The sequence below is a fragment of the Leucoraja erinacea genome, chromosome 1, assembly GCF_028641065.1.
Source record: "Leucoraja erinacea ecotype New England chromosome 1, Leri_hhj_1, whole genome shotgun sequence".
Taxonomy (NCBI): Eukaryota; Metazoa; Chordata; class Chondrichthyes; order Rajiformes; family Rajidae; genus Leucoraja; species Leucoraja erinaceus.
In genome coordinates this window covers 6982429-7010056 of record NC_073377.1, presented here as the reverse complement: position 1 = coordinate 7010056, position 27628 = coordinate 6982429, and the positions used below count along the sequence as shown (strand labels likewise).

Here is a 27628-nt window from a genome sequence, read left to right as displayed (position 1 = left end):
TGCCTGGAGTAACTCAGTGAGGCAATGATTTACTAGGAACCGGAGGGGGATTTTAATTTACTCAGGAGGGTGGTGGGTTTATGGAATTAGCTGCCAGAGGTGGTGGTTAATGCAGGAACATCTTAGGCCCTCTTCGGTCGTGGCTGACCATGGGTGTCTCCAGGGTGCTATTCCCTACTGAGTTACTCCAGCTTTTCCAGCTATCGCCAGAGTTTGATAGAGAGAGAAGCTGCAAACGGGGCAAGGGGATGGAATTGAAAACAACCAGTGATATCTAGTGCTAATCTAACAGAGCAGACGACAGTCCCCGAGAGTGGAGACCCACCATCAGGCAGCTTCAAGCTAGGTTTGCAGTGACAGCCCAGGTCCATAGTGGGGCGGTTGGGGAAGCAGCACTGGCCCGAGAGGGTCCCAGTGCACAGAGCAGGAACAGGCCCTTCAGCCCAACTTGTCCATGCCAACCTAAACTCGTTCCGTTTGCCCACCTTTGTCCATATCCCTCAGAACCTTTCCCATCCAAGTGTCTTTTAAATGATAGAAACAAGGACTCCAGCAAGAAATGTGTACAAAGTGCTGGTGTAACTCAGCAGGCCAGGTGGCACCTCTGGAAGAAAAAGGATGGGTGAAGTTTTGGGACGAGACCCTTCTTCAGACTTCAGACAACTCCAGCACTTTGTGTCGTCTTTTAAATGCTGTTATAGTACCTTCTCCGTGGATTGTCACCTTGTCATGGTGGAGAAGCTTGTGCGGTCCTGAGATCCTGAGAGCGATGCTGTCTGGTGCTGTGCTCCTGGTAGGGCCACCCATGGCGGTAAGATCGAGGGAGACGTCTCTGACAAAGAGCAATCCAACCAAGATCTCAACTGTGGAACAGGCGGAGGATGATGGCTGACCTTAGTGGAGCATCACTAAGTGGCTGGGAAGGCGGATGAAGGCTGCATCAGAAAAGGGTCTCCAGTCGTCATGGACTCCATGCCACTGGATCCTGATCCAGATCTGTCTAGACTGTCTGTGCACCAGTCTCCACTCGTTAAACAAAGTCACGCACAGGCGTCCTCCATATAGGGAATAGCACCCTGGAGACACCCATGGTCAGCCACGACCGAAGAGGGCCTAAGATGTTCCTGCATCAACCACCACATCCGGCAGCTAATTCCATAAACCCACCACCCTCCTGAGTGAATTAAAATCCCCCTCCGGTTCCTAGTAAATCATTGCCCCCCCTCAACTTAAGACACAACCGACACACATAACATTCCCCACCCTTCACGAGTCTGAAGAAGGGTCTCGGCCTGAAACGTGACACATCCCTTCTCTCCAGTGATGCTGCCTGTCTTGCGAAGCCACCAGTATTTTGTCCCCTTGCATAGATACTTGAGCTGTCTGAGGAAGGGTCCTGACCCATAAGGTCACCTATCCACAGATGCTGGTTTAAACCGAAGATCGACACAAAAAGCTAGAGTAACTCAGTGGGTCGGGCGGCAATTCTGGCGAGAAGGAATGGGTGACGTTTCGGATCAAGACTGCTGCCTGACCAGCTGAGTCACTCCAGCTCTTTGTGTCTTTGAGTTTATCTTTGGTGTAAACCAGCACTGGCAGTTCCTACCTACATAGAAACATATAAAATAGGTGCAGGAGTAGGCCATTCAGCCCTTCGAGCCTGCACCGCCATTCAATATGATCATGGCTGATCATCCAACTCAGTATCCTGCACCTGCCTTCTCTCCATACCGCCTGATCCCTTTAGCCACAAGGGCCACATCTAACTCCCTCTTAAATATAGGCAATGAACTGGCCTCAATTACCTTCTGTGGCAGAGAATTCCAGAGATTCACTACTCTCTGTGTGAAAAATGTTTTACTCATCTCGGTCCTAAAAGATTTCCCCCTTATCCTTAAACTGTGACCCCTTGTTCTGGACTTCCCCAACATCGGGAACAATCTTCCTGCATCTAGCCTGTCCAACCCCTTAAGAACGTTGTAAGTTTCTATAAGATCGTCCCACAATCTTCTAAATTCTAGCGAGTACAAGCCGAGTCTATCCAGTCTTTCTTGATATGAATGTCCTGACATCCCAGGAATCAGTCTGGTGAACCTTCTCTGTATTTTGTCTTGCCCTCCCTTCCTCCCCCTCCTCCTCCATCTCCCTCCTCTTCTCTCCCCTGCCTCTCCTCCTTCCCCTCCACCTTCCTCCTCCTCCTCTCCCCGCCTCCCTGAGTGCAAACCAAGGATGAGAGAGCTCTGTCATCTGTGGTGCAAACGGATACAGTGGCGGCGGATTGCGCTTGCGCTGGGGCTGTGCGGGGACTGGCTGGCTGACTGGTTACTTCTGTGTGTCCGTGGATCGCGAACAGGCAGACGGAGGGAGAGAGGGAGCGCAGAGGGAGCGCCCGGCGAGCGGACACCACGGCCGCAGGCTCAGCTGGCAGCACACACTTTGGCAAGACGATCGAGCGAGGTAGAAACCTGATTTCCTTTTTTTTTGGGGGGGTTGTTATTTCTTTCTTACCCTTCTCCTTTGCCAAGGCCGACTGGCAATTTATTTATGATCCGTTTCCTCCCCCCCCCCCCCCCCCCCCCCCCCTCTCTCTGTGGGGGTGGAAGGAAACAGCAACAAAAGATCTGTCACAGGAAGGCAGCCGGTGCTTTTAATTCTCGGGCTGGGATCGACTTCACAAAACGGTGTCAGTGTGTCATCCGAGACTCTACCCGGTTGGCGCTGGGGAGGGTTTAAGAAGTGTTGCTCAATACAAAGGATTGAGTAAGGTGCTGTGTTGTACACGGAGAAACCAAGTGCCACAGAATGCTTCTTTGTTCCTCCGTTTAGTACGTGGCAATGGACTGATACATTGCCTGGACCTGTCTGAGCCACCACACCGAGCGGATATTAAGAGGAGGGGGGGAGGGGGGGGGGGGGGGGGAGGAAGGAACCGGGGTATTTTGTTTCTTGTTGATCGTGGAAGCACAACAAACGCGGATTGACGTGAGATTCGCCACTGGCCCTTCGACCGCTTTTAAATCGCCTTGGTCGTCCATCGGGACCTTTACATATAAACATCCCGCACCGGCTTTACACGATATCCTGTTCGGGAAACGAACTTGCCAACAAGATACTGGCAGAAACAAAGCGTCAGAAGAAAGGTCTCGACCCGAATCGTCGCCTACCCGGGTTCTCCAGAGACCTGGGACCTGCTGCGTTACTCCAGCATTCTGTGTGTCCCTTTTACACAGATACTTCTGAAGAAGGATACCAACCCAAAACTTCGCCTATCCACAGCATATCCTCCAGTATAACTCCAGCCTGATCCGCTGAGTTACTCCAGCACTTTGTGGCTCTTTTCTTGCTCAAGATGGCAGGATCTGCAGTGTGTTTACATAAATATTTCCAAGATCACCCAGTAGCGGCGATCGATTACACTCACATACTACCTCCCACAGGCCGCCTGCGTCGTTCAGATTTCCTGATCCTTTTCGAAGTATTCAGACGCGAGGTTGGTTTCAATGTAGCGACTGTGTTGTTTGGAGAGACGACGTTGGTTGTATTGTACACCTGTTGGATAGCGGTGGGATTGCGGGGCCCGGGCCAGTGGTTGGTACAGTTAAGCTTCGGAGAAGGGGTGTTAGGAACTGGGCTAAAGTTCGCAGATAGGCACAACATGCTCGAGTTACTCAGCGGGACAGGCAGCATCTCTGGATAGAAGGAATGGGTGATATTTCGGGTAGAGACCCCCCCTATTCAGAAAGTTTGCAGTATCTTCGCCGAAATAGTTGCCGGCGCCCACGGTCCACTCTAATCTTTAGTTAATCGTTTATAAAAAAAAATGTTTGAAGAAGGGCTCCGACCCCAGTGCATCTGTTGCCTTACAAAAGAAGACACAGCGTGCTGGAGTATTTCAACGGGCCAGGCAGCATCTCTGGAGAACAAGCATAGGTGACATTTCATATCGGGACCCTTCTTCCGACAGGTCCCCTATCTCGAAACGTCCCCTATCCATGTTCTCCAGCGATACTGTCTGACCCGCTGAGTTACTCCAGCACTTCGTGGGGTTTTTTTTTTGCTACAAGAACCCGGCATCTGCGGTTCCTTGTGTCTACTTGTAAAACATATGTTACACTGGTTTACGTTTGAAGTGAGGAATGTGAACGCGTAGGTGGCGAATGTTATTCGGATTGAAAGGCGAGGCGGTTCACGTGGTTATCGATAAGATCCGTAGTGAAGAGGCGGCTTGGGCAGGCAGAAAGATGGACACAAAATGTTGGAGTAACTCAGCGAGACAGGCAGCATCTCTGGAGAGAAGGAATGGGTGTCGTTTCGAGTCGAGACCCTTCTTCAGACTGAGAGTCAGGGGAGAGGGAAACAAGATACATGGCCTGACTCTCAGTCCTTGGAAAGGTCTGGTCCCGAAACGTAGCCGATGCATAAGTTCATGTCGAGGGAGCAGAGTTAGGTCATCAATCATCCCTCTCAACCCCATTGTCCTGCCTTCTCCCCATAACCCATGACACTATTACTAATCAAGAACCTATTATTCTCCACCTTATAAAATATCAATTGACTTGGCCTCCAGGCCTTCTGTGGCAATGAATGCCACAAATTCACCATCTTTTATTCCCTTGCTCCAGAGATGCTGCCTGACCCTCTGAGTTACTCCAGCATTTTGTGTCCATCTTCGGTGCAACCCAGCATCTGCAGTTCCTACCCACACCGAGAATGACATTCAGAATGTCAGTGGCGATGGGGGAGAAGGCAGGAGAATGAGGTTGGGAGGGAAAGATAGATCAGGCATGATCATATTGAATGGCGGTGCAGGCTCGAAGGGCCGAATGGCCTACTCCTGCACCTATTGTCTATGTTTTTATGATTGATTGCGGAGTAGACTTGATGGGGCGAATGGCCTATTTCTGCTCCTATCACTCATTTGCACTGTACCGCTTCCGTCATTGTGTGTGATCAGTCTCTGGATAACAAAGGGACTGCGCTCCTTCCCTCCCCTGCCTCTCAGGCGACTGCTGGAACTGCGTCCCTCAATGTAACACATCTGCAAACCCTTGTTCCCCGTGACAGAACGGCTAGAAAGGAGGTGAGCAAAACTGTGAGAGCTGGACTAACTCAGCAGGTCAGGCAGCTTCTGTGGAGGGGAAATGGACAGGCGACGTTTCGGGTCGGGACCCTTCTTCAGGATCGACTCCCAAGTGAGCTTGTATGTTGAAACAAAGGGGAGATCTGTAGGAATGTTGGTCGTGAAATTACACTGGAAATGCGGTTGCACATAAGACATCTTGCGTCGAGACCCTTCTTCAGGCACTTCTCTCCAGAGATGCCGCCTGACCCGCTGAGTTACTCCAGCATTTTGTGTCTATCTGCGGCGTAAACCAGCATCTGCAGTTCCTTCCTGTACATGAGGTGGATCAGATCCACCCGAAATTCCTCTCCGCTGCCCGAATTAAACCCTTCTCCTCGGTGCTGAAGAATTTTCAGGCAATTGCTTTGAGATATTTAGATCTCAGGATGCAATCCCAGCCCCCCGGCTGCGGATGCTGAGTGTGTTTAACAAGACATTGGTAGATTGCGTTTCGGAACCAACGGGTTGTGAGCGGGCCCCAGTGAAGCAGCAGTGACTAGTGGCTGTAGAATTGACACAAGTCTCCGGGTCACAGCACCACTTCATTCACACGGGTTGTTGCTGTGCAAAAAATTCAGCGCTGCTCACGGCTTGTTCTAGCCCGAAGGGTTACAACTGATAGACACAAAAAGCTGGAGTAACTCAGCGGGTCAGGCAGCATCTTTGGAGAAAAGGAATGGGTGACGTTTTGGGTCAAGACATTTTCAGTTTAGTTTAGAGATACAGCGGGGAAACAGGCCCTTCGGCCCAGCTAGTCCACGCCGACCAGCGATCCCCGCACACTAACACTATGTTACATACACCAGGGACAATTTTACATTAACACCAAGCCAATTAACATTCAAACCTGTACCTCTTTGGAGTGTGGGAGGAAACCGAAGCTCCCGGGGAAACCGCACACAGGTCATGGGGAGAATGTACAAACTCCGTACAGCCAACCACCCGTAGTCAGGACGGAACGCAGGCCACTGGAGCTGTGAGGCGGCAACTCTACTGAGTGTCTTTCTCTTAGACAAAAGGAAATGGTGGCATTTCGGGTGGAGACGGAGAGTCAGGAGAGAGAGAGAGAAAAATTAGAGAAATGAAAAGGTACAGAGAACAAACGTCTGAAAGGTTTGAAAAGAACAAATCAAAGCCAGCACCGATGATTAAGGAAAGGTGGAGCCCACAATGGTCCATTGTTGGCTGTGGGGAAAGTGATAACAAGGGGTTCTGAACAGTGAAACTACACAGGACTAGTATGACGACTATGGTGGGGGAGGGATGGAATGAGAGGGAATGCAGGAGTTATATGAAATTGGAGAAATCAAAATTCATACCGCTGGGTTGTAAAATTGCCCATGTGAACTGTAAGCTGTACCATCCGATTTATAGACAGGCCGTCATTTGACTCTGTGCTGGACTGAGAGAACAAAGATAATGCAAAAACTCTAACATTATGAAATATAACATTTTAATAAGTCAATTGGACTGGCGCATGGACAGGGAAAGTTTAGAGGAATTGGTCCTGCCATATTCTCCCACTAACTGCATTCCCTCGGCTAGGAATAAACATAACCCCACAATGGCTGGTCACCTGACATCTTAGTCATCGTATTTTACAGCATGGAAACAGGCCCTTCGGCCCAACTTGCCCACACTAACCAACATGTCCCATCTACACTAGTCGCTCCTAACTGCATTTGGCCCCTACCCCTCTATGCCTGTCCTATACATGTTTCTTAAATGTTGCAATAGTCCTTGGCTCAACTATCTCCTCTGGCAGCTTGTTCCATACACACGCCACCCTTTGTGTGTAAACGTTGCCCCTCAGATTCCTATTAAATCTTTCCCCCTTCACCTTAAACCTATGTTCTCGATTCTCCTACCCTGGGCAAGAGCCTGTGCACCTTCCCGATCTATTCCTCTTATGATTTTATACACCTCTATAAGATCATCCCTCATCTTCCCGCGCTTCAAGGAATAGTCCCAGGCTGCTCAACCTCTCCCTGTAGCTCACACCCTCTCGTCCTGACAACGTCCTCATCTTGTCATGGGTAGAAACCAGGATCTGCAGATTCTAGTTTACAAATGTAGACTAATAATGAGTAATGAGTAACTTGTTGTCAGACAGCATTTGTGGAAAACATGAATAGGCGACATTTCAGACTGAATCCCTCCTCCAGAAGCCTGAAGAACGGACGTGTCTCGAAACATCTCCTATCCATGTTCTACAGCGATGCTGCCTGACAATTAGTTACTCCAGCACTCCGAGTCCTGTCATCGGATGTGCAGTAGTGGGGGGGACATAGGTAGGAAAAGGAAAGCAGTGGAGGATCAATGTGTGTGATCATTGAGAGGGGATTGTCAGTGAGTGTGGTCCCATTGAAGATAGAATAGTACAGCACTGTAACAGGCCCTTCAGCCCACAATTACATTTTGTTAAACGTGTGAAACTTGTTTGCCTCACTAACAGTCTGTCTCGTCCTTTTCTTCTTTTGTTGTTTTGAGTCTGTTGTTAAATGTATATTTTAGTGTATCTCTAGTTTTGGAATTTTTTCCTGACAGAGATGCGACTTTTCTGTATCGTATATCTGTCCGCACTGAGGACTTAACGTCATGGAGCTCATGGTCCCTTGGTTCAGATTCAGATTCAGATTCAATTTTAATTGTCATTGTCAGTGTACAGTACAGAGACAACGAAATGCATTTGTGCATTGTGCATGGTTAGGGATCAACTTCAGGAGCTCCGGCCGCAGAGGCTTCGACCGCCCGGATCGCAGGGGCTTCGATCACCCAGACGTGGGAGCTTCGATCGCTCCAACTGTGGATGGTTCGACTGCCCAGACCACGGGAGAAAAGGAGGGAAGAAGATAATATGATATTTTATTGCCTTGTGCGCTGTGGTGAATGTTTATGTTAATTTTTATGTAGTTGTGTGTCTTGTTGCTTTTTTGGCATGACTGTATGGCAAATCAAATTCCTTGTAAGTTTTTACATGCTAATACATTAATCATGATGATGATGATGAAAGGTTATTGCTCATCACTTTATGTGGAATCTGTGGAATTATTTTGCACCGAATGCTGTGGAGGCAAAGTCAGTGGATATATTTAAAGCAGAGATAGATAGATTATTGATTAATACAGGAGTCAAAGGCAGGGGAATGGGGTTAGGAGGGAGATAGATCAACCATGATTGAATGGCGGAGTAGACTTGATGGGTCGTATGGCCTAATTCTGCTCCTATCACATGATCTCATATGCTAAAGAGTAGCCGTGTGAATTTAAGAGTGATGGGTGCAGCATATCTTACAGGAATTGGTATATGAGGACTATTTTTCTGTTTGTATACGTATAAATGCATTGATCTCATAGTGGATCATATGCACACAGGAGAGATTAGTTTCTCTTTACATTATGTTCAGCACAGATGGCGTGGTGGCATAGCGGTAGAGCTTACTGCCTTACAGAGTCAGAGACCCAGATTTGATCCTGACTACTGGTGCTTGTCCGTACGGAGTTTGCACGTTCACCCCGCGACTGCATGGGTTTTCTCCGAGATTCTTGGTTTCCTACCACACTCCAAAGACGTACGGGTTTGTAGGGAAATTGGCTTGGTATAAGTGTAGATCTTCCTTTGTGTGTGTGTTAGGTTAGTGTTAACGTGCGGGGATCACTGGTGGGTGTCGAAAGGCCTGTTTCCGCGCTGTAATTCTAAACTAAAAAATTACATTGTGGGTTAAAGAGCCTGTCCCTGTGCTGTAATTTTCTATGCCCCATGTTCTATAATAGTAAGCATTTGTCCCATTGTTAAGAAAGATTTATCAGAGCTAATCAAACATAGAAACATAGAAACATAGAAATTAGGTGCAGGAGTAGGCCATTCGGCCCTTCGAGCCTGCACCGCCATACAATATGATCATGGCTGATCATCCAACTCAGTATCCTGTACCTGCCTTCTTTCCATACCCTCCGATCCCCACAAGCAGTCACAAGGGCCACATCTAACTCCCTCTTAGATATAGCCAATGAACTGGCCTCAACTACCTTCTGTGGCAGAGAGTTTCCCAGATTCACCACTCTCTGTGTGTGAAAAAAAAGTTCTTCTCATCTCGGTTTTAAAGGATTTGCCCCTTATCCTTAAGCTGTGACCCCTTGTCCTGGACTTCCCCAAACATCGGGAGCAATCTTCCTGCATCTAGCCTGTCCAACCCCTTAAGAATTTTGTAAGTTTCTATAAGATCCCCTCTCAATCTCCTAAATTCTAAAGAGTATAAACCAAGTGTATCCAGTCTTTCTTCATAAGACAGTCCTGACATCCCAGGAATCAGTCTGGTGAATCTTCTTTGCACTCCCTCTAATGCTCCCTCTATGGCAGTAAGACAATGATCCCAAACATACTGCTAAAGTGACAAAGGAGTTTTTCAAAGCTAGAAAATGGTCAATTCTTGAGTGTTCAAGTCAATCACCCAATCTGAACCCAATTGCGCATGCCTTTTATATGCTGAAGAGAAAACTGAAGAGGACTAGCCCCCAATACAAGCATAAGCTAAAGATGGCTGCAATACAGGCCTGGCAGAGCATCACCAGAGAGGACACCCAGCAACTGGTGATGTCAATGAAGCACAGACCTCAAGCAGTCATTGCACGCAGAGGATATGCAACAAAATACTAAACATGACTACTTTTGTTTACATGACATTGCTGTGTCCCAAACATTATGGTGCCCTGAAATGGGGGAACTATGTATAAACTGTGATTTCTACATTGTGAAACCAAAATGTATAAAAATGGCCAGTATTAAAATCTGACAATGTGCAGTTTAACCACATGTGATTTTTTTCAATTACAAATCCCAAATTGTGGAGTACAGAGGCAAATAAATAAATGATGGGTCTTTGTCCTTAACATTATGGAGGGCAATGTATATTCTGAACTCTGTATATTCCTCTGCTTTACCAACTTGAGTTTGGCTTGATTGTATTTATGTACAGTATTTCAGATTTAGACCTTTTAGACTTCAGAGATACAGTGCAGAAACGGGCCTTTCAGTCAACCGAGTCTGAACGGACCAACGATCACCTCGTACACTAGCACTATCCTGCACATTAGGGATAATTTACAATTTTTCCAACGCCATTTACAATACAAACCTGTACTTCATTGGAGTCTGGGAGGAAACCGGAGCACCCGGAGCAAAACCCCTGCAGGTTCACAGGGAGAATGTACGCACTCCGTACAGACAGCATCCGTGGTCAGGTTTGAACCCTGGTCTCTGGCGCTGTAAGGCAGCAACTCTACCGCTGCACCACTGTGCCGCCCTGATTGGATTGGACAGCGGACGAAACAAAGCTGTACCTCAAACCACACAACGACAATAAACTTAAACTCCACTCAATCAGTCACTCTTTCACCCGTTTCTTATTCTTATTTTCATGTGATGAATCCTGACCTCTGTGTCGTTCTTCTCCGCAGTTTTCCTAGAAGAAGAGCTTGGGCGGTATGCAAAGTTGTGAAATATCTTCAGACAGTGCAGATGATCCTCTCAGTCGTGGCACACTGACAAAGCGACAACCTCGTATAGTCGTCATCGGTGCTGGTCTCGCTGGACTCTCTGCGGCAAGACTCCTCCTAGCCAGTGGATTCACAGACATCACTGTTCTAGAGGCATCAGAGCGAATTGGGGGCAGAGTCCAAAGCATTAAACTTGGTAAGCCTGCTTCTTTGCAATGCAAAAATTTCACTGTGAATGAATGAATGAATTAATTAATGTTGAATTAATGAATGAATGAATGATTATTGTCACCTGTGAATTCACTCTGTGAATAGCTCGAATGTAATCATGTATTGTCTTTCCGCCGGCTGGTTAGCACGCAACAAAGCTTTGGTACACGTGAAAATAAGCTAAGCTAAATTAAACATGTACCTAGAATACCTAGGTGCAATGAAAGCTTTGTTTTGCATGCAGGCGAGGCAGCAGTTTAGGAGGAAACCGGAGCATCCGGAGAAAACCCACGCAATTCACGGGGAGAACGTACAAACTCCGTACAATCAGGACCTGTGGTCAGGTTCGAATCCCGGTCTCTGGCGCTGGACGGCAGCAGCTCTACCGCTGGGCCAGTGTGCACAAGTGTCGCAATGTACAGTATTTGGCGCTGACAACGTTACAGAGTACTGAACAATCCTATCTACTGCCTGCCAATGCACGTGGCAGCAGCCCCCTCCCCCCCCACCCCCCCGCATGTGGGATGAGCATGCGGAATCACCCGGTGTCATTAGCAGACACATCTACCCACTTAGACGAACAGGTGGTGTGCAATGCATATGTGAGGAAGGACATTCTTGTTAATGAGGGAGTGCAGCGTAGGTTCACCAGGTTAACTCCCGGGAGGCGGGACTATCATATGATGAAAGAATGGATCGAATGGGCTTGCATTCACTGGAATTTAGAAGGATGAGAGGGAAATCTTATAAAAACATATACAAGTCTCAAGGGATTGGACAGGGTAGATGCAGGAAAAATGTTATCTTGAATTAGGTCATGATATGTTCCTTGATATGAATAATTGAATGGTGCCATTACTTTAATGTCCTGTTACATTTCATTCTGATCTCTGCTTTTGGAGGTGTTCCAATTCAATGAGTCTATAACCGGACCATAGGTCTTTCACTCTGTTTGTCTCTCACACCCTCCGCCACATCTTAAGTAGCTAATCTGGGGCGGCACGGTGGTGCAGCTGTAGGGTTGCTGCCTCTCAGAGCCACAGACCCGGGTTTGATCCTGTCTGTGGGTGCTGGCTGTACAGAGTTCATACATTCTCCCTGTGACCACGTGGGTTTTCCCCAGGTGCTCCGGTTTCCTCCCACACTCCAAAGATGTATAGGTTTGGCTTTGGTAAAAATTGTAAATTGTCCCTCGTGTGTATGGTAGTGCTGGAGTATGGGGTGATCGCTGGTTGGCGTGGACCAAAGGGCTTGTTTCTCCACTGTATCTCTGAACTATACTAAACTAATCCAAGCTTTTGAGAGTGTCACAGAAGATGGACAGAAGAGTAACTCAGCAGCATTTCTGGAGAACAGGAATAGGTGACGTTACGGTTCGAGACCCTTCTTCAGACTTTTGAGAGAGTCATCGGCTAACTAGGAATATGTCATAGAATCATGGGGTTGTACAGCATAGAAACAGGCCCTTTGGCCCAACTCATCCATACTGACTAGGATGCATAACTTTATTAAACTTATTTGGTCCACATCCAGCTATTCCTTTCCTTTTCTGGTGCCTTTCCAAATGCTTTTTAAATGCTCCAATTGTATTTGTCTCTTCCACCTCTGCTGATGACTCATTCTACATAACCATCTTACTCCTTTTTAATTTTGTGTATTATTGTCACGCACCGAAGTTCAGTGAAAAGCTTTTGTTTGTGTGTTAGCCAGACAAAAAAACATGAATACAATCAAGGTGTCCACAGTGTATAGATCTCTTGAAGGGGAATCAAGAAATTCAGGGCATAGATTTATGATGAGAGGGGAGGAGATTTGATAGGTACCCGAGAACAACATTTTTGCACCCAGGGTGGGTGGGAATATGGGACGAGCTGCCAGAGGAAGTAGTTGCAGCAGGTACAACAACCATTTTTTTTTAATTTTAATTTTTTTTTAAATATAGTAAAGAATAGAGCAAAGTCTAATGTGTGTGAATAAAAAGGAGGAAAAAGGGAGGGTGAGGAAAATAAATAAGCAAGAAAAGAAAGCAGGAGGGAGATTATCAAATCGCCGCAAGGAGATGAGTTTTTATATTCTAGATCATCTTTCACCCATACCTGAAACTTTTAATTTTTACGATACTGTTGCACCACATGAATCCAAGAAATCAATAAATGGAGACCAACTCGTTAAGAATTGGTCTTGTTTATCTATTAGGAGGAGTCTCATTTCTTCCAAGTGTGCTGTGTCCAACATATTACTAATCCACATTTTAAGCGTTGGTATAGTAGCATTTTTTCAGAATTCAAGTATGAGTTTTTTTGCTGTAATTAACCCATAATTAAAGAATGAATTTTGGGGTATGTTTAATTTGTTCAATTACAACAACCATTTAAAAGACATTTGGACAGCTACATGGAAAGGAAAGGAAAGGTTCAGAGAGATATGGGACAAACAAGGGCAAATGGTACTAGATTAGCGAGGGAATCTTGGTCAGGATAGAGAAGTAGGGCTGAAAGGCCTGTTTCCTTGCTGTATGACTGTGACTTCCTGCATTAAATTCCTCCCCACTCACCTTAAAGCTCTGCTTTATTGTCCTAGCCTCCCTTGCCCTGGGAAACAGAAACATAGAAAATAGGTGTAGGAGTAGGCCTTTCGGCCTTTCACCCTTTCGAACCGGCACCGTCATTCAATATGATCATGGCTGATCATCCAAAATCAGTACCCCGTTCTTGGTTTTTCCCCATATCCCTCGATTCCGTTAGACCTAAGAACTAAATCTAACTCTCTCTTGAAAACATCTAGTGAATTGGCTTCCACCGCCTTTCCATGGCAGTGAATTCCACAGATTCACAACCCTCTGGGTAAAAAAGTATTTCCTCATCTCAGTCCAAAATGGCCTACCTCTTATTCTCAAACTGTGACGCCTGGTTCTGGACTCCCCCAACATCGGGAACATGTTTACTGCACCTGGGAAAGGTCTCTATCTATTCTGTCGATGTCCCCCAAAGTCTTGTATTGTCATCAGACAGCCTCCTATGTTCCTGTGAAAATAACCCAGTCTGTCTAATCTTTCCTCATAAGAAAATCCTTCCTTTCTATGCATCGTCCTGGTAAATTGATCCTGCACTTTTTTAAAATGTCACCACATCATTCCAGTTGTGTAGGAAGCAGTAGACACATTACTCCAGTGTGGCCGAAAACTAAGATTTGGTTTTGTTTACAGATACAGCATGGGAACAGATCCTTCGGCCCATCAAGGCCATATGGACCACCAATCCCCCCCAAACACTACTATTCTATACACTAGGAACCATTTACAATTTTACCGAAGCCAATTAACCTGTACATCTTTGGATTGTGGGAGGAAACTGGAGCACCAGGAAAAAACCCATGCAGTTCACGGGGAAAATGTACAAACTTCATACAGACCGTAGTCAGGATCGAATCGGGGTCTCTGGCGCTGTGAGACAGCAACTTTTTAAGAAAGGCGGGAGAGAGAAAACAGTGAATTATATAGACCAGTTAGCCTGACATCGGTGGTGGGGAAGATGCTGGAGTCAATTATAAAAGATTAAATAGCCACACATTTGAATAGCAGTAACAGGATCGGCCCGAGTCAGCATGGATTTACGAAGGGGAAACCGTGCTTGACTAATCTTCTGGAATTTTTTGAGGATGTAACGAGGAAATGGACAAGGGAGAGCCAGTGGATGTAGTGTACCTGGACTTTCAGATAGCATTTGATAAGGTCCCACAGGAGATTAGTGGGCAAAATTTGGGCACATGGTATTGGGGGTAGAGTGCTGACATGGATAGAGAATTGGTTGGCAGACAGGAAACAAAGAGTAGGGAATAACGGGTCCCTTTCAAAATGGCAGGCAGTGACTGGTGGGGTACCGCAAGGCTCGGTGCTGGGACTGCAGCTATTTACAATATACATCAATGATTTGGATGAAGGGATTCAAAGTAACATTAGCAAATTTGTAGATTACACAAAGCTGGGTGGCAATGTGAACTGTGAGGAGGATGCTATGAGAATGCAGGGTGACTTGAACAGGTTGGGGAGTGGACAGATGCATGGCAGATGAAGTTTAATGTGGATAAATGTGAGGTTATCCACTTTGGTATAAAAAAAGAAAAGCAGATTACTATCCAAATGGCGTCAAGTTGGGAAAAGGGGAAGTACAACGGGATCTGGGGGTCCTTGTTCATCAGTCTATGAAAGTAAGCATGCTGGTATAGCAGGGAGTGAAGAAAGCGAATGGCATGTTGGCCTTTATAATAAAAGGAGTCGAGAAAAGGAGCAAAGAGGTCCTTCTGCAGTTGTACAGGGCCCTAGTGAGACCACACTTGGAGTATTGTGTGCAGTTTTGGTCCCCTAATTTGAGGAAGGACATTCTTGCTGTTGAGGGAGTGCAGCGTAGGTTTGCAAGGTTAATTCCCGTGTTGGCGGGACTGTCATATGCTGAGAGAATGGAGCAGCTGGGCTTGTACACTCTGGAGTTTAGAAGGATGAGAGGACATCAAATTAAAATATATAAGATTGTTAAGGGTTTGGACACACTAGAGGCAGGAAACATGTTCCCGATGTTGGGGGAGTCCAGAACCAGGGCCCACAGTAAGCCATTTAGAACGGAGACGAGGAAACACGTTTTCTCACAGAGAGTTGTGAGTGTGGAATTCTCTGTCTCAGAGGGCGGTGGAGGCCGGTTCTCTGGATACTTTCCAGAGAGAGCTAGATAGAGCTCTTAAAGATAGTGGAGTCAGGGGATATGGGGAGAAGGCAGGAAGGGGTTACAGTTTGGGGATGATCAGCCATGATCACATTGAATGGCGGTGCTGGCTCGAAGGGCCGAATGGCCTACTCATGCACCTATTGTCTATTGTCAACTCTACCGCTGTGCCACCGTGCTGCTCTGTGGGAATACCCCTCACCCTCCTGCGGTGCAAGGAGTAAAGTGCTTGTTTATTGTTAGATTTTATTGTTAAATTTTTGCAGTGACTTCGGGAGCCTATATGTGTAGTGTTGCAATGTGTAGACAGTTGTAATGCCGGAAGTACATTAGCCCATATTTAATCTGGCACATGCATCATACTGTGAGGTAACTGTTCCGCACAATCTGTTCCTTTGATTGTGTTGGTCGGGATACCGAGAAGGACTCTCCTGTTCATTTTAAAACAGCGCCATCCATTCTTTCAGATGTAGCTGAGAGAGCAGACTAAGGGTCTGTGTACCACAGATTAAGAAAAAGGGTTAGGCCATTTAGAACGGAGATGAGTAAACACTCTCTCACACAGAGTTGTGATTCTGTGGAATTCTCTGCCTCAGAAGGCAGTGGAGTGCAATTCTTTGGATGTTTTCAAGAGAGAGTTGGACAGAGTTCTTAAAGAGAGCGGAGTCAAGGGATATGGGGAGAAGGCAGGAACGGGGTACTGATTATGGATGATCAGCCATGATTACAGTGAATGGCGGTGCTGGCTCGAAGGGCCGAATGGCCTCCTCCTGCACCTATTGTCTATCCATGACAAGGCGGCACTCCTTCTGCATTTCCTGGAGGTGCTGCTCTGAATGAGGTGATTGAGTTTCTGGCTGAGCAAGTCCATGGGTCCGACATACTGATCCTGTCTCTTCATAAACTCATAAGTTCATATGTTGTAGGAGCAGAGGGTGGCCTGGTGACGCAGCACTAGAGTCGTTGCTTTACAGGATCAGAGACCCGGCTTTGATCCTGACCATGGGTGCTATCAAGAATCAAGGGTCAAGAGTGTTTTATTGTTATGTGTCCGAGATAGAACAATGAAATTCTGTGTGGGGTTTGTACGTTCCTTCAGTAACCTGCGTGGTTTTTCTCCGGGTTGTCCAGTTTCCTCCCACACTCCAAAGACGTACAAGTTTGTAGGGTAATTGGCATTGGTAAAAATGTAAATTGTAGGATAGTGTTAGTGTGTGTGGATCGCTGGTTGGCACAGACTCAGTGAGACAAAGTGCCTGTTTCCACGCCGCATCTCTAAACTAAACTAAATTAGGCCGTTTGGCCCATCAAGCCTACCCTGCCATTCAATCATGGCTGATCTATCTTTCCCTCTCAACCCAATTCTCCTGCCTTCTCCCCATTACTCTTGACACCCGTACTAATCAAGAACCTTTCAGTCTCCACCTTAAAAATATCCATTGAAGGCCTCCACAGCCGCCTGAGGCAATGAATCCCACAGATTCACCACTCTCTGGCTAAAGAAATTCCACCTCATCTCCTTTCTAAAGGCACGTCCTTTTATTTTGAGGTTATGGCCTCTGGTCCTAGACTCTCCCACTAGTGGAAACATCCTCTCTACATCCACTCTCTCCGGCCTTTTCACTATTCGGTAAGTTGCAATGAGATCCCCTCATCCTTCTAAGCTTCAGTGAGTACAGGCCCAGTGCAGTCAACCTGTCATCATATGTTAACCAACTCATCCCTGGGATCATTTTCGTAAACCTCCTCTGGACTTGCTCGAATGCCAGCACATCCTTCCTCAGATATGGGGCCCAAAACTGCTCGCAATACTCAAATGCGGTCTTCAAACTTACAAACTCGCAATATTACAATTGCAATGACTCTAGGGGATTGTTTCACCATAAGGTCATTTTGTAAGGTTTACAGTAAGTGTGCTTTTTTCCCCAACTCTGCAAGGAGTTACATCACAGTATGATGCATGTGAGAAAAATGTTCCCCACGCTGCAATTTTTCAGAGTTCTCAGACTTTTGTGTTAGACAATAATGGCACAATTCTGAGTCATGTCATTTCCAAACTAGTCTAGTTTAGTTTATTGTCACTTGTACTGAGGTGCGGTGAAAAGCATTTTTGTGTGCTAACCAGTTAGTGGAAAGACAATACATGATTACAATCGAACCATCCATGGAAACATGATACATGCAAATAATGTCTAGTGCAACTTATAGTCCAGTAAAGTCTGATCAAAGATGGTCCCAGGGTCTTACATTAAGTTTGATAGTAGATCAGGACTGCTCTCTGGCTGTTGGTAGGATGGTCCAGTTGCCTGATAACACCTGGAAAGAAACTCCCTGAATCTGGAGGTGTTTTCACACTTCTGTCCATTTTGCCTGATGGGGGGAGGGGAGAAGAGGGAGTGGCCAGGGTGTAATTCGTCAAGGCAGCGTAAAGTGTAGATGGAGTCAGTGGAAGAGAGGTTGGTTTGTGTGATGACCAGGGCTGCATCCAAGCATCCAAATTGTTCCCAAGGAACGACAACCCAAAGTGTAGCTGTTGGAGCACAAGAAAACAGGAGTAGGAGTAGCCAAGTCTGCTCCTCCATTAAAATAACCACGGCTGATCTACCCCGGGTTACACAGTGGCATAACTCTCAGTGCCAGAGACCCAAGGTTAATCCTGACCTCGGGTACTGTCCGCTCACCATTTGCACGTTCTCCCTGTGACTGCGTGGGTTTTCTTCGGGTGCACCGGTTTCCTCCCACATCTCAACCACATCCAAATTTATAGGTTAATTGCCCTCCGTAAAACTTCCCGTAATGTGTAAGGTGGATGAGAAAGAGGGATAGTATTGAACTGGTGTCAAAGGGTGGTCGGCATTGACTCCATAGGCCAAAGCGCTGTACATCTAAACTAAAGTATATTCCACCTTCTGTATCATTGCCCATGGTCTCCATGTATCATAAAACAGTATTTATCTGGCACTTTAGCCCACATTGTCCATGCTGAACATGATACCAAGTGAAACTACTGGTGTACACCAGCAAGCCCTTTGTCTATACCCTCCACATGGTCTGGCGATGCAGGTGTTGGTGTGGCTCACATTGTAGGCCGTGGCGATAGTGATTTCTTCAGGCAGTCGCCACCGTGCTCTGTCACCAGGGGGCTCCCTCCTCTCCCACCTGCTGCTGCTTCCACGGTGGCGTAAGTCAGCAATTCCGAGGGGGAGGGGATGGTCTCGGTGGGGGGGGGGGGGGGGGGGAGAGGCCGAGTGGACAGAGGAACAGAAGAAGGAGGAGGCGGCAGTGGCTGTCGAGTGGGGACTAGAAAAAAACGCGGTCTACAGAAAGAAGCAGGTGGGAGGGGAGGGAGCCCCATGGTGACCAATTACATCCTGTCTCACAAGTTATAGTAGCAATGTTACAAAATTTTGAGATTTAAAAAATCAAGTCTGCAATTTATCCCATCAGATAAAGCATAAAAATAAGTTTAATTTGACACCTAATTCACTTTCATATCTCAAGTATTTAAAATGTTATGGCCATTTTCATACTCGGAAATTAGCATCTTGTTCCCTATTGATTTTCTATGGACATAACAAAAAAGCTGTGATCATGGACAGTCAAAAGGCCATAACCTTCTTAAGAATTAAGAGAACTGAATGAAATTTTCAGTTATCGTAGATTGAACCATTCTGAAACAAACATAAAATAATCTAACTTGGATGACCTGAAATTAAAGCATATAATTAGTTAGTTACCCAAGTGTAGCAAATTTCAAACATCAATTACTAGATCTAAACATCTATCCATTTCTTAATAAATGATTAACATTTTTAAATAGCCCAAGTGTCCAAATAATATTCATAAATAATTCACAATAAAACATGATTTTTAAATCTCATTTACATCAATTTATAGGCCAAATGGAAGGAATTTAGTGTTCAATTGCTGTAAATTAAAGTCAAATTTAAATCGGCTTTCTAGTGGGTTCCTGTGAACGTGCTGGTTTAGAACGTTCACATTGCGCTGGATTTGTGCCCACAAATGCCCAGAAAAATACTGCGGGATATAAAGAGCCCAAAATGAGCTACTCGCTATAGAAAACTTTATAGACAGGGTTCTTAACAAGCCTCTTTTAATGTAAAAATAAGGTACATACCTTTAATTGTTTGTTTGCTTTATAAAACCCTGGGGCTGCGAGAGGTCGCGGGTTTAGAGAGTGATTTATAAACTACCATAACTATTATACAAGGCCATAAAAACTAATAATACCTTTTGCGACGGGGTCTTTCAGCGATTTTCCGTTAATGATTTACTAGGCTGAACATTTTCGATTGCAACAGCCTAGTAAAAATCGCGTTTTAAACCCGCCCCCTCTAAACAGCGCCAAAATCACGCACACGTGGTGGGGCAGATTCTCAGACACGATTCAGGTAGGTTTTGTAACATACCTAGTTATAGGAGTAGGGTTAGGCCATCGAGTCTACGCCATTCAATCATGGCTGATCTCTGCCACCTAATCCCAATTTCCTGCCTTCTCCCCATAACACTTGATACCCGTTCTAATCAAGAACTTGTCTATCTCTGCCTTAAAAATATCCCCTGACTTGGCCTCCACAGCCCTCTGTGGCAATGAGTTCCACAGATTAACTACCCTCTGACTAAAGAAAGCATTGTTCCCAGGGGCTACGATGTTAGCCGCGACAACAGCCGATTCAGCCAGACCGTGCTGAGGGCTCGTTGGTGCATCGTGCGAGTCGGGGGTGGCATCAGAAGCTGGAGCTCGGGAGGCAGTGGCCAGGGAGGCAGTGCGAGCTGGGGTTGACTTTGACAGGTCCGTCCACTATAACCAAACACCATCACATTGGGGTTTGTTAAACCGAGGGTTTACTGTAATTCCAGTGATCAGGCTTCCCACATGCTTATGGGATGGAAGCATGCAGAGATTCACCTGCCTTTGCAAGGAGTTGTTCTGATGCACGTCTGTTTTAAGTGGCAGCTCCCATATTTAGTTTAGTTTTGCTTATTTTAGAGATAACGTACGGAAAGAGGCCTTTGGCCCACTGGATAAAATACGGAAAGAGGCCCTTCGGCCCACCAAGTCCGCACCAGCCAGTGAACCCCGTACGCCAGCACTATCCTACACACTAGGGGCAATTTTTTTTTACCAAAGCCAAAATAACCAACAAACCAGTACGTCTTTGGATTGTGGGAGGAAACTGAAGCACACGGAGAAAACCCACTCGGGGGTCACAGGGAGAACATAGATACATAGAAAATAGGTGCAGGAGTAGGCCATTCGGCCCTTCGAGCCTGCACCACCATTCAATATGATCATGGCTGATCATCCAACTCAGTATCCCGTACCTGCCTTCTCTCCATACCCCCTGAACCCTTTAGCCACAAGGGCCACATCTAACTCCCTCTTAAATATAGCCAATGAACTGGCCTCAACTACCTTCTGCGGCAGAAAATTCCACAGATTCACCACTCTCTTTGTGAAAAATGTTTTTCTCATCTCGGTCTTAAAGGATTTCCCCCTTATCCTTAAGCTGTGACCCCTAGTCCTGGACTTCCCCAACATCGGGAACAATCTTCCTGCATCTAGCCTGTCCAACCCCTTAAGAATTTTGTAAGTTTCTATAAGATCCCCCCTCAATCTCCTAAATTCAAGCAAGTATAAGCCAAGTCTATCCAGTCTTTCTTCATATGAAAGTCCTGACATTCCAGGAATCAGTCTGGTGAACCTTCTCTGCACTCCCTCTATGGCAATAATGTCCTTCCTCAGATTTGGAGAGCAAAACTGTACGCAATACTCCAGGTGTGGTCTCACCAAGACCCTGTACAACTGCAGTAGAACCTCCCTGCTCCTATACTCAAATAAAGGCTGTAATTAATGAATGTGAAAATTGTGGTTTCAGGCTGCGCCACCTTTGACCTTGGGGCTACTTGGATCCACGGAGCTGATGGGAACCCAGTGTATCAGCTAGCAGAAGACCATGGTCTCCTTGAAGAAACTACAGATGGAGAACGCAGCACTGGCCGCATCAGCCTCTACTCCAAGAATGGGGTGGCCCACTACTATACCAGTGGTGGCCAGAGAATACCTAAGGATGTCATTGAAGAATTCAGCGATGTATACAACGAGGTGAGACCGTCCCCCCCACCCCAATCTGCACAGCACTAATCAGGGCCGGATTTACCTATAAACTAGACAAGCTTAAGCTTAGGGCCTAGAGGTCTAGGGGGGCCTCACAGAGCCGGATTTACCACTAGGCCTCATAGGCTGAAGCCTGGGGCCTCGAAATCTAGGGGGCCTCCGGCCAGGGCAGGACACCTACCGTTCAACTCTGGGCAGGGCCCCCCTCTATCTCTCTCTCTCTCCATCTCCCCCCGCTATCTGTGTCCGGGCTGCCGGGCACCGCTCGCTCCTCATCCTGCAGTCTGTACTTGCACATCCTGCCTCGCACTGCAGTCCGCCTTGCACATGCGCATTGCTGCGGCCTGCACATCCTCCCCCCTGCACATGTGCACAACCACGGCCAGCACATCATCGGCCGCCCTGCGCATGCGCACTGCAACGGCAACTGGTCGGCGCTGGGCACTTTCTCCCTCGCTTTGAATTGTGGGAGATTTGGCCGCCATGGCTGTAAACCAACGCGGAGGGGGCCTCACAAGTGGAACAGCTTAGGGCCTCTCTTGATCTAAATCCGGCCTTGGCACTAATGTTATCTTTTCTCATTTGAACAAATGTCAGAAGCAGCTGAGGCATTGCCCATTGCAGCTGAGGCACTGCCCATTGTAATGTTCTGTTTGAGAACCTCCATACTGTATAAAGAAATATCCCCAAAAAGTCCTTTCCCCAAATGTGTTATCAGAAAAAAAACTAAAAATGCAGCTCTTCAAATTGAACAGTGACACCTGCTGGCAGGCTCCCTGCCAAGTTTATGCCAGAGACCAGAGGGCGTAGCTGTAAGGGGAGAGGCACAATACTCTAAGGAAATGTGCTGGACAAGTTTTCGGTGCTTGGAATGTGCTGCAGGGGTGATGATAGAGGCAAATATGATCGTTGTGTTTAGGAGGCTTTTAGATAGACACATGGGTATACAGGGACTGGTGTGATCGGGATCCTGGGCAGGCTGAATAGATTAGTTCACCCTGACATCATTTTATCATGGACATTCTGTACCGAAGGGCCTGTTACTGTGCTGTCCTGTTCTATGATCTTTTTTGCGAGGACATCGAGACAGTGGGTTTGATTTTGGTTTATTCTTGTCTACTGAGATACAGCGAAAAACTTTGTCTTAAGGTTCAAGGTGAAGGGGGAAAGATTGAACAGGAATGCTGGCTCGAAGGGCCGAATGGCCTACTCCTGCACCTATTGTCTATTGAATCCGAGGGATAACTTTTTCACGCAAAGTGTGGTGGGTGTATGGAACCAGGTGCCAGAGGAGGACTAAACGTTGCCTTCGCTCCATAGATGCTGCTGCACCCGCTGAGTTACTCCAGCTTTTTTGTGTACCTTTAAGAAACAGTTAGACAGGCACATGGATGGGACAGGTTTGGAGGGATACGGACCAAACGCAGGCAGATGGGACTAGTATAGATGGGACATGTTGGCCGGTGTGGGCAAGTTAGGCTGAAGGGCCTGTTTCCACACTGTATCACTCTATGATTCTATGAATGCTATCCAGCCGAGTCATACTATTGATGAGAACATCAAGCCATGGACAGGTACAATAGGTAGTGCGAAGATGAAAATAAATATGAGTGAAGCTAGAGTTACAGCTAGAGAGAAAATGAGGGCTGGAATGTGAGGCTGGAGGAGTGAGACTTTTTGTCTGATTTTTTTTTTCTCCCTGTTGTTCACCATTTTAACTACTTTTACCATTCCCACACTGATCTTCCTGTCCTGGGGCATCCTCCATTGCCAGTGGGTGGCCAGTAGGCAAACTGGAGGAACAGTACCACATGTTCCACTTGGGTAGCTTACAACGCAACGGTATGGACACTGAATTCTCCATTTTAACTAGTAGTCCCCCTACCCCCTTTCCCTTTCCTGTGCCCCCTGGCCTCTACATGTCTCCAGACCACTGTGGTCCACTCCTGTCTCATGTCTTATCGGAGAATGGGGTTGAGAGGAAAAAATAGATCACACATGAGTAAATGAACGATGGGCCAAATGGCCTAAATCTGCTCCAGTTTTATGGTCTTACAGACTTTTTAATGCTTGCTGAAATGTCCTGGCAAGCTAAATCAAAGGTAATTAAAGCTAGGCTATGTGCTAAACATATCTTGGGCTTAACAAATGCCTTTGAGGTCCACCAAGTTATCAGTGAGATTGTGGTCAGGTCTCACTATTTGTTTTAGAGGTACAGCACGGAAACAGGTCTTTTGGCCCTCAAGTCCATGCTGACTAGCGATCGCCCCATACACTAACACATTACACACTAGGGACAATTTACAATTTAGCTAAAGCTAATTAACCTACAAACCTGTATATCTTTGGGGTGTGGATGGAAACCAGAGCACCCGGAGAAAACCTCCACGATCACAGGGAGAATGTACAAACCCTGTAGAAATAGCACCGAGGTCAGGATCGAACCCGGGTCTCTGCCACTGTGAGTTTAGTTTAGTTCAGTTTGGTTTTTTTGTCACGTGTACCGAGGCACAGTGAAAAGCTTTTGTTGCGTGCTATCCAGTCAGCGGAAAGACAGTACAGGATTTTGCAATCAAGCCATTCACAGTGCACAGATACATAATAAGGTAGATATAGTTAAAGCAAGAAGGATAGACACACAAAACTGGAGTAACTCAGCAGGACAGGCAGTATCTCGAGAGAGAAGGAATGGGTGATGTTTTGGGTTGAGTTCCTTCTTCAGGCTGGATAGGGATAAGGAAAACGAGAGATATAGACGATGATGTAGAGAGATAAAGAACAATAAATGAAAGATATGCAAAAAAGGCAGGAACCATGTTCCCAATGTTGGGGAAGTCCAGAACCAGGGGTTTTAAGAATGAGGGGTAAGCCATTTAGAACGGAGATGAGGAAAATCTTTTTCACACAGCGTTGTGAGTGTGTGGAACTCTCTGCCTCAGAGGGTGGTTCTCTGGATGCTGTCAAGAGAGAGTTAGATAGAACTCTTAGGGATAGCGGAGTTAATGGATATGGAGAGAAGGCAGGAACGGGGTAGTGATTGTGGATGATCAGCCATGATCACATTGAATGGCGATGCTGGCTCGAAAGGCTGAATGGCCTACTCCTGCACCTATTGTCTATTGTCTAGTATGACTTGGGTGAGGGAGGGATAGAGAGAGAGGGAATGCCGGGGCTACCTGAAGTTAGAGAAATCAATATTCAAACCACTGGGCTGTAAGCTGCTCAAGCAATGTTGCTGTAGGAGTAGAGATTTAAATGTGTGGAGTGACTGTAATACATGATTGTAGATCTGCTTCTGTGGCCAGCATGCAAATTGTCACCTGGGTTGAGCGCCCCCTTCAGTTACACAGAAGTTCTACCGCTGTGCCACCGCTGCCACCCACTAACTTTTACCCAACTCCCTTTGATAGGTCTATAACCTGACACAGGAGTTCTTCCAACGGGGAAGGCCCGTTGGCGCAGAAAGCCAAAACAGCGTTGGCATTTTCACAAGAAATGTGGTGCGTAAGCGCCTCAAGGCAAACCGCGAGGACTCTGGCATCAGCAAGAAGTTGAAGTTGGCGATGCTCCAGCAGTTCTTGAAGGTACGACTTAGCTTGAAGCAGGAAACGTGTCGGCTGCGGGAAGCACCCCTGGGGGAACCAAGGTGGGCGGGCGAGGAGAGGGACGTCAGTTCACAGTGTCGACCCGCGTGTCCAAGAGATGGTGACGGCTGGAGGCCCCTCAGTAGTCTGGGGCTCGCCTGGAACGGGCTCCACTCATAACATTTAGACCAAGGCCTGGACTCTGAAAATGGCGCCAAAATATAGCGCCTCTTGCACGCGCGATCAGTTGACTATTTCTGTACAATTTGCTAATCGGGGATGAGCTTAGGTTTAGTTTAATTGATTGTTACGTGTAACAAGGTACAGTGAAAATCTTTTGTTGCGTGCTAACCAGTCGGTGGCAAGACAATACATGATTACAATTGAGCCATCCACAGTGTACAGATACATGATAAGGGAATAACGTTTAGTGCAAGATAAAGCCAGTAAAGTCATATAAAAGATGGTCGAGGGTAACCAATGAGGTAGATAGTAGCTCAGGACTGCTCTCTAGTTGTTGACAGGATGGTTCAGTTGCCTGATAACATCTGAGAAGAAACTGTCCCTGAATCTGGAGGTGTGCGTTTTCACATTTAGGTAAGGTATAATTTCACTGTGCGTTTGCACTTCGTACAGGGGACAACAAAAGCAGCATTGGCCCATTATCATACTTGGGAAAGGACATCATCTGCCTCGTCGTGTCTTCCCACATCAGGAGGACGGACATATTAACTCACTTCCCTGCTCTCCCAGAGGGCAAGTGGGACTTGCTTGGATGGGCATCTTGGTCAGCATGTATAGATAGAGTGGATGTGGAGAGGATGTTTTCACTAGTGGGAGAGTCTAGGACCAGAGGCCATAGCCTCAGAATAAAAGTCTGTACCTTTAGGAAGGAGATGAGGAGGAATTTCTTCATTCAGAGGGTGGTGAATCTGTGGAACTCATTGTCACGTAAGGCTGCGGAGGCCAAGTCAATGGATATTTTTAAGGCAGAGATTGAAAGATTCTTGATCAGTGCGGGTGTCAGGGATTATGGGGAGAAGGCAGGAGAATGGGGCTGAGAGGGAAAGATAGATCAGCCATAATTGAATGGCAGAGTAGACTAGATGGGCCGAATGGCCTAATCCTGTTCCTATCACGTATAAGTCTATGGGCAGTGATGATTTGGGCCGAATGGCCTGTTTCCATGTTCTATGACTCTCCCTAGCAGCTCCAGTAAATTATTACTATACATAGGGACAATCCCAGCTTAAATACAAAGTGTATAGAAATAGCTCATTAAATGGCCAGGCGTTGGCGCCATTTTCAAAGTCCAAGCTTCAGCTGAACATAAAGGCCCGTTGCAGATGTCACCTCGATCCTGTGAGCTGTTGTTCCTCAGTTACCGTTCAGCCTTCGTTCCCCGGGGAAGCCTCCCGCGGCTGCCCTTGAGGGCTCGGAAGGTAATGCCTCGGTTCTTCTTCCCGGCTCTTTGTTCTTTCGTCTGCCGTCGCCGATTCCTTCCACCTCCTCTCCGGTTCTCTGGTCGTCAGGGGCCGGCAGGTCCCGTGACAGGTGAGCCACGCCTGCTGCCAGGGGTTAGACAATAGACAATAGGTGCAGGAGCAGGCCATTCGGTCCTTCAAGCCAACACCGCCATTCAATGTGATCATGGCTGATCATCCCCAATCAGTACCCCGTTCCTGCCTTTTCCCCATATCCCCTGACTCCGCTATTTTTAAGAGCCCTATCTAGCTCTCTCTTGAAAGCTTCCAGAGAACCTGCCTCTGAGGCAGAGAATTCCACAGACTCACCACTCGCTAGTCATGGCAGAAGGACTGCTACGGCTACCCCCTTTATAATAATAATAATAATACATTTTATTTATGGGCGCCTTTCAAGAGTCTCAAGGCCACCTTACAAAGATTTAGCAGGTAGAGAAAAAACATGTAAGGGGAATGAAATAAATAGTAGAGACATGACTAGTACACAAAGTAAAGACAGAATACAATTCAAAACACAATATGAGGCAATTAATGCACAGATGAAAAGGGAGGGGGACGTGGGGCCAAGGATAGGCAGAGGTGAAGAGATGGGTCTTGAGGCGGGACTGGAAGATGGTGAGGGACACGGAATTGCGGATCAGTTGGGGGAGGGAGTTCCAGAGCCTGGGAGCTGCCCTGGAGAAGGCTCTGTCCCCAAAACTGCGGAGGTTGGACTTGTGGATGGAGAGGAGACCGGCTGATGTGGATCTGAGGGACCGTGAGGGTTGGTAGGGGGAGGAGAGGAGGTCAGTGAGATATGGGGGGGGGGGGGGGCAGATGGTGGAGGGCTTTGTAGGTGAGGATCAGGAATTTGTAGGTGATCCGTTGGGAGATGGGAAG

The 27628-nt window shown here is 46.8% G+C and overlaps 1 protein-coding gene across 2 annotated transcripts in view; it reads left to right on the top strand.

The window, feature by feature from the left end:
• The first annotated feature begins 2299 nt into the window (after nucleotides 1-2299).
• Nucleotides 2300-27628, top strand: part of smox (spermine oxidase) — a 49112-nt gene continuing 23783 nt past the window's right edge. For both annotated transcript variants that reach the window (XR_008724518.1, XM_055645298.1), the window contains exons 1-4: nucleotides 2300-2457; nucleotides 10579-10813; nucleotides 21443-21669; nucleotides 25092-25265. Coding sequence is in view for 1 of the 2 variants with exons in the window: in XM_055645298.1 (XP_055501273.1) it covers nucleotides 10606-10813; nucleotides 21443-21669; nucleotides 25092-25265 (609 nt within the window). In the remaining variant the exon portion in view is untranslated. The remainder of the gene's footprint in view (nucleotides 2458-10578; nucleotides 10814-21442; nucleotides 21670-25091; nucleotides 25266-27628) is intronic.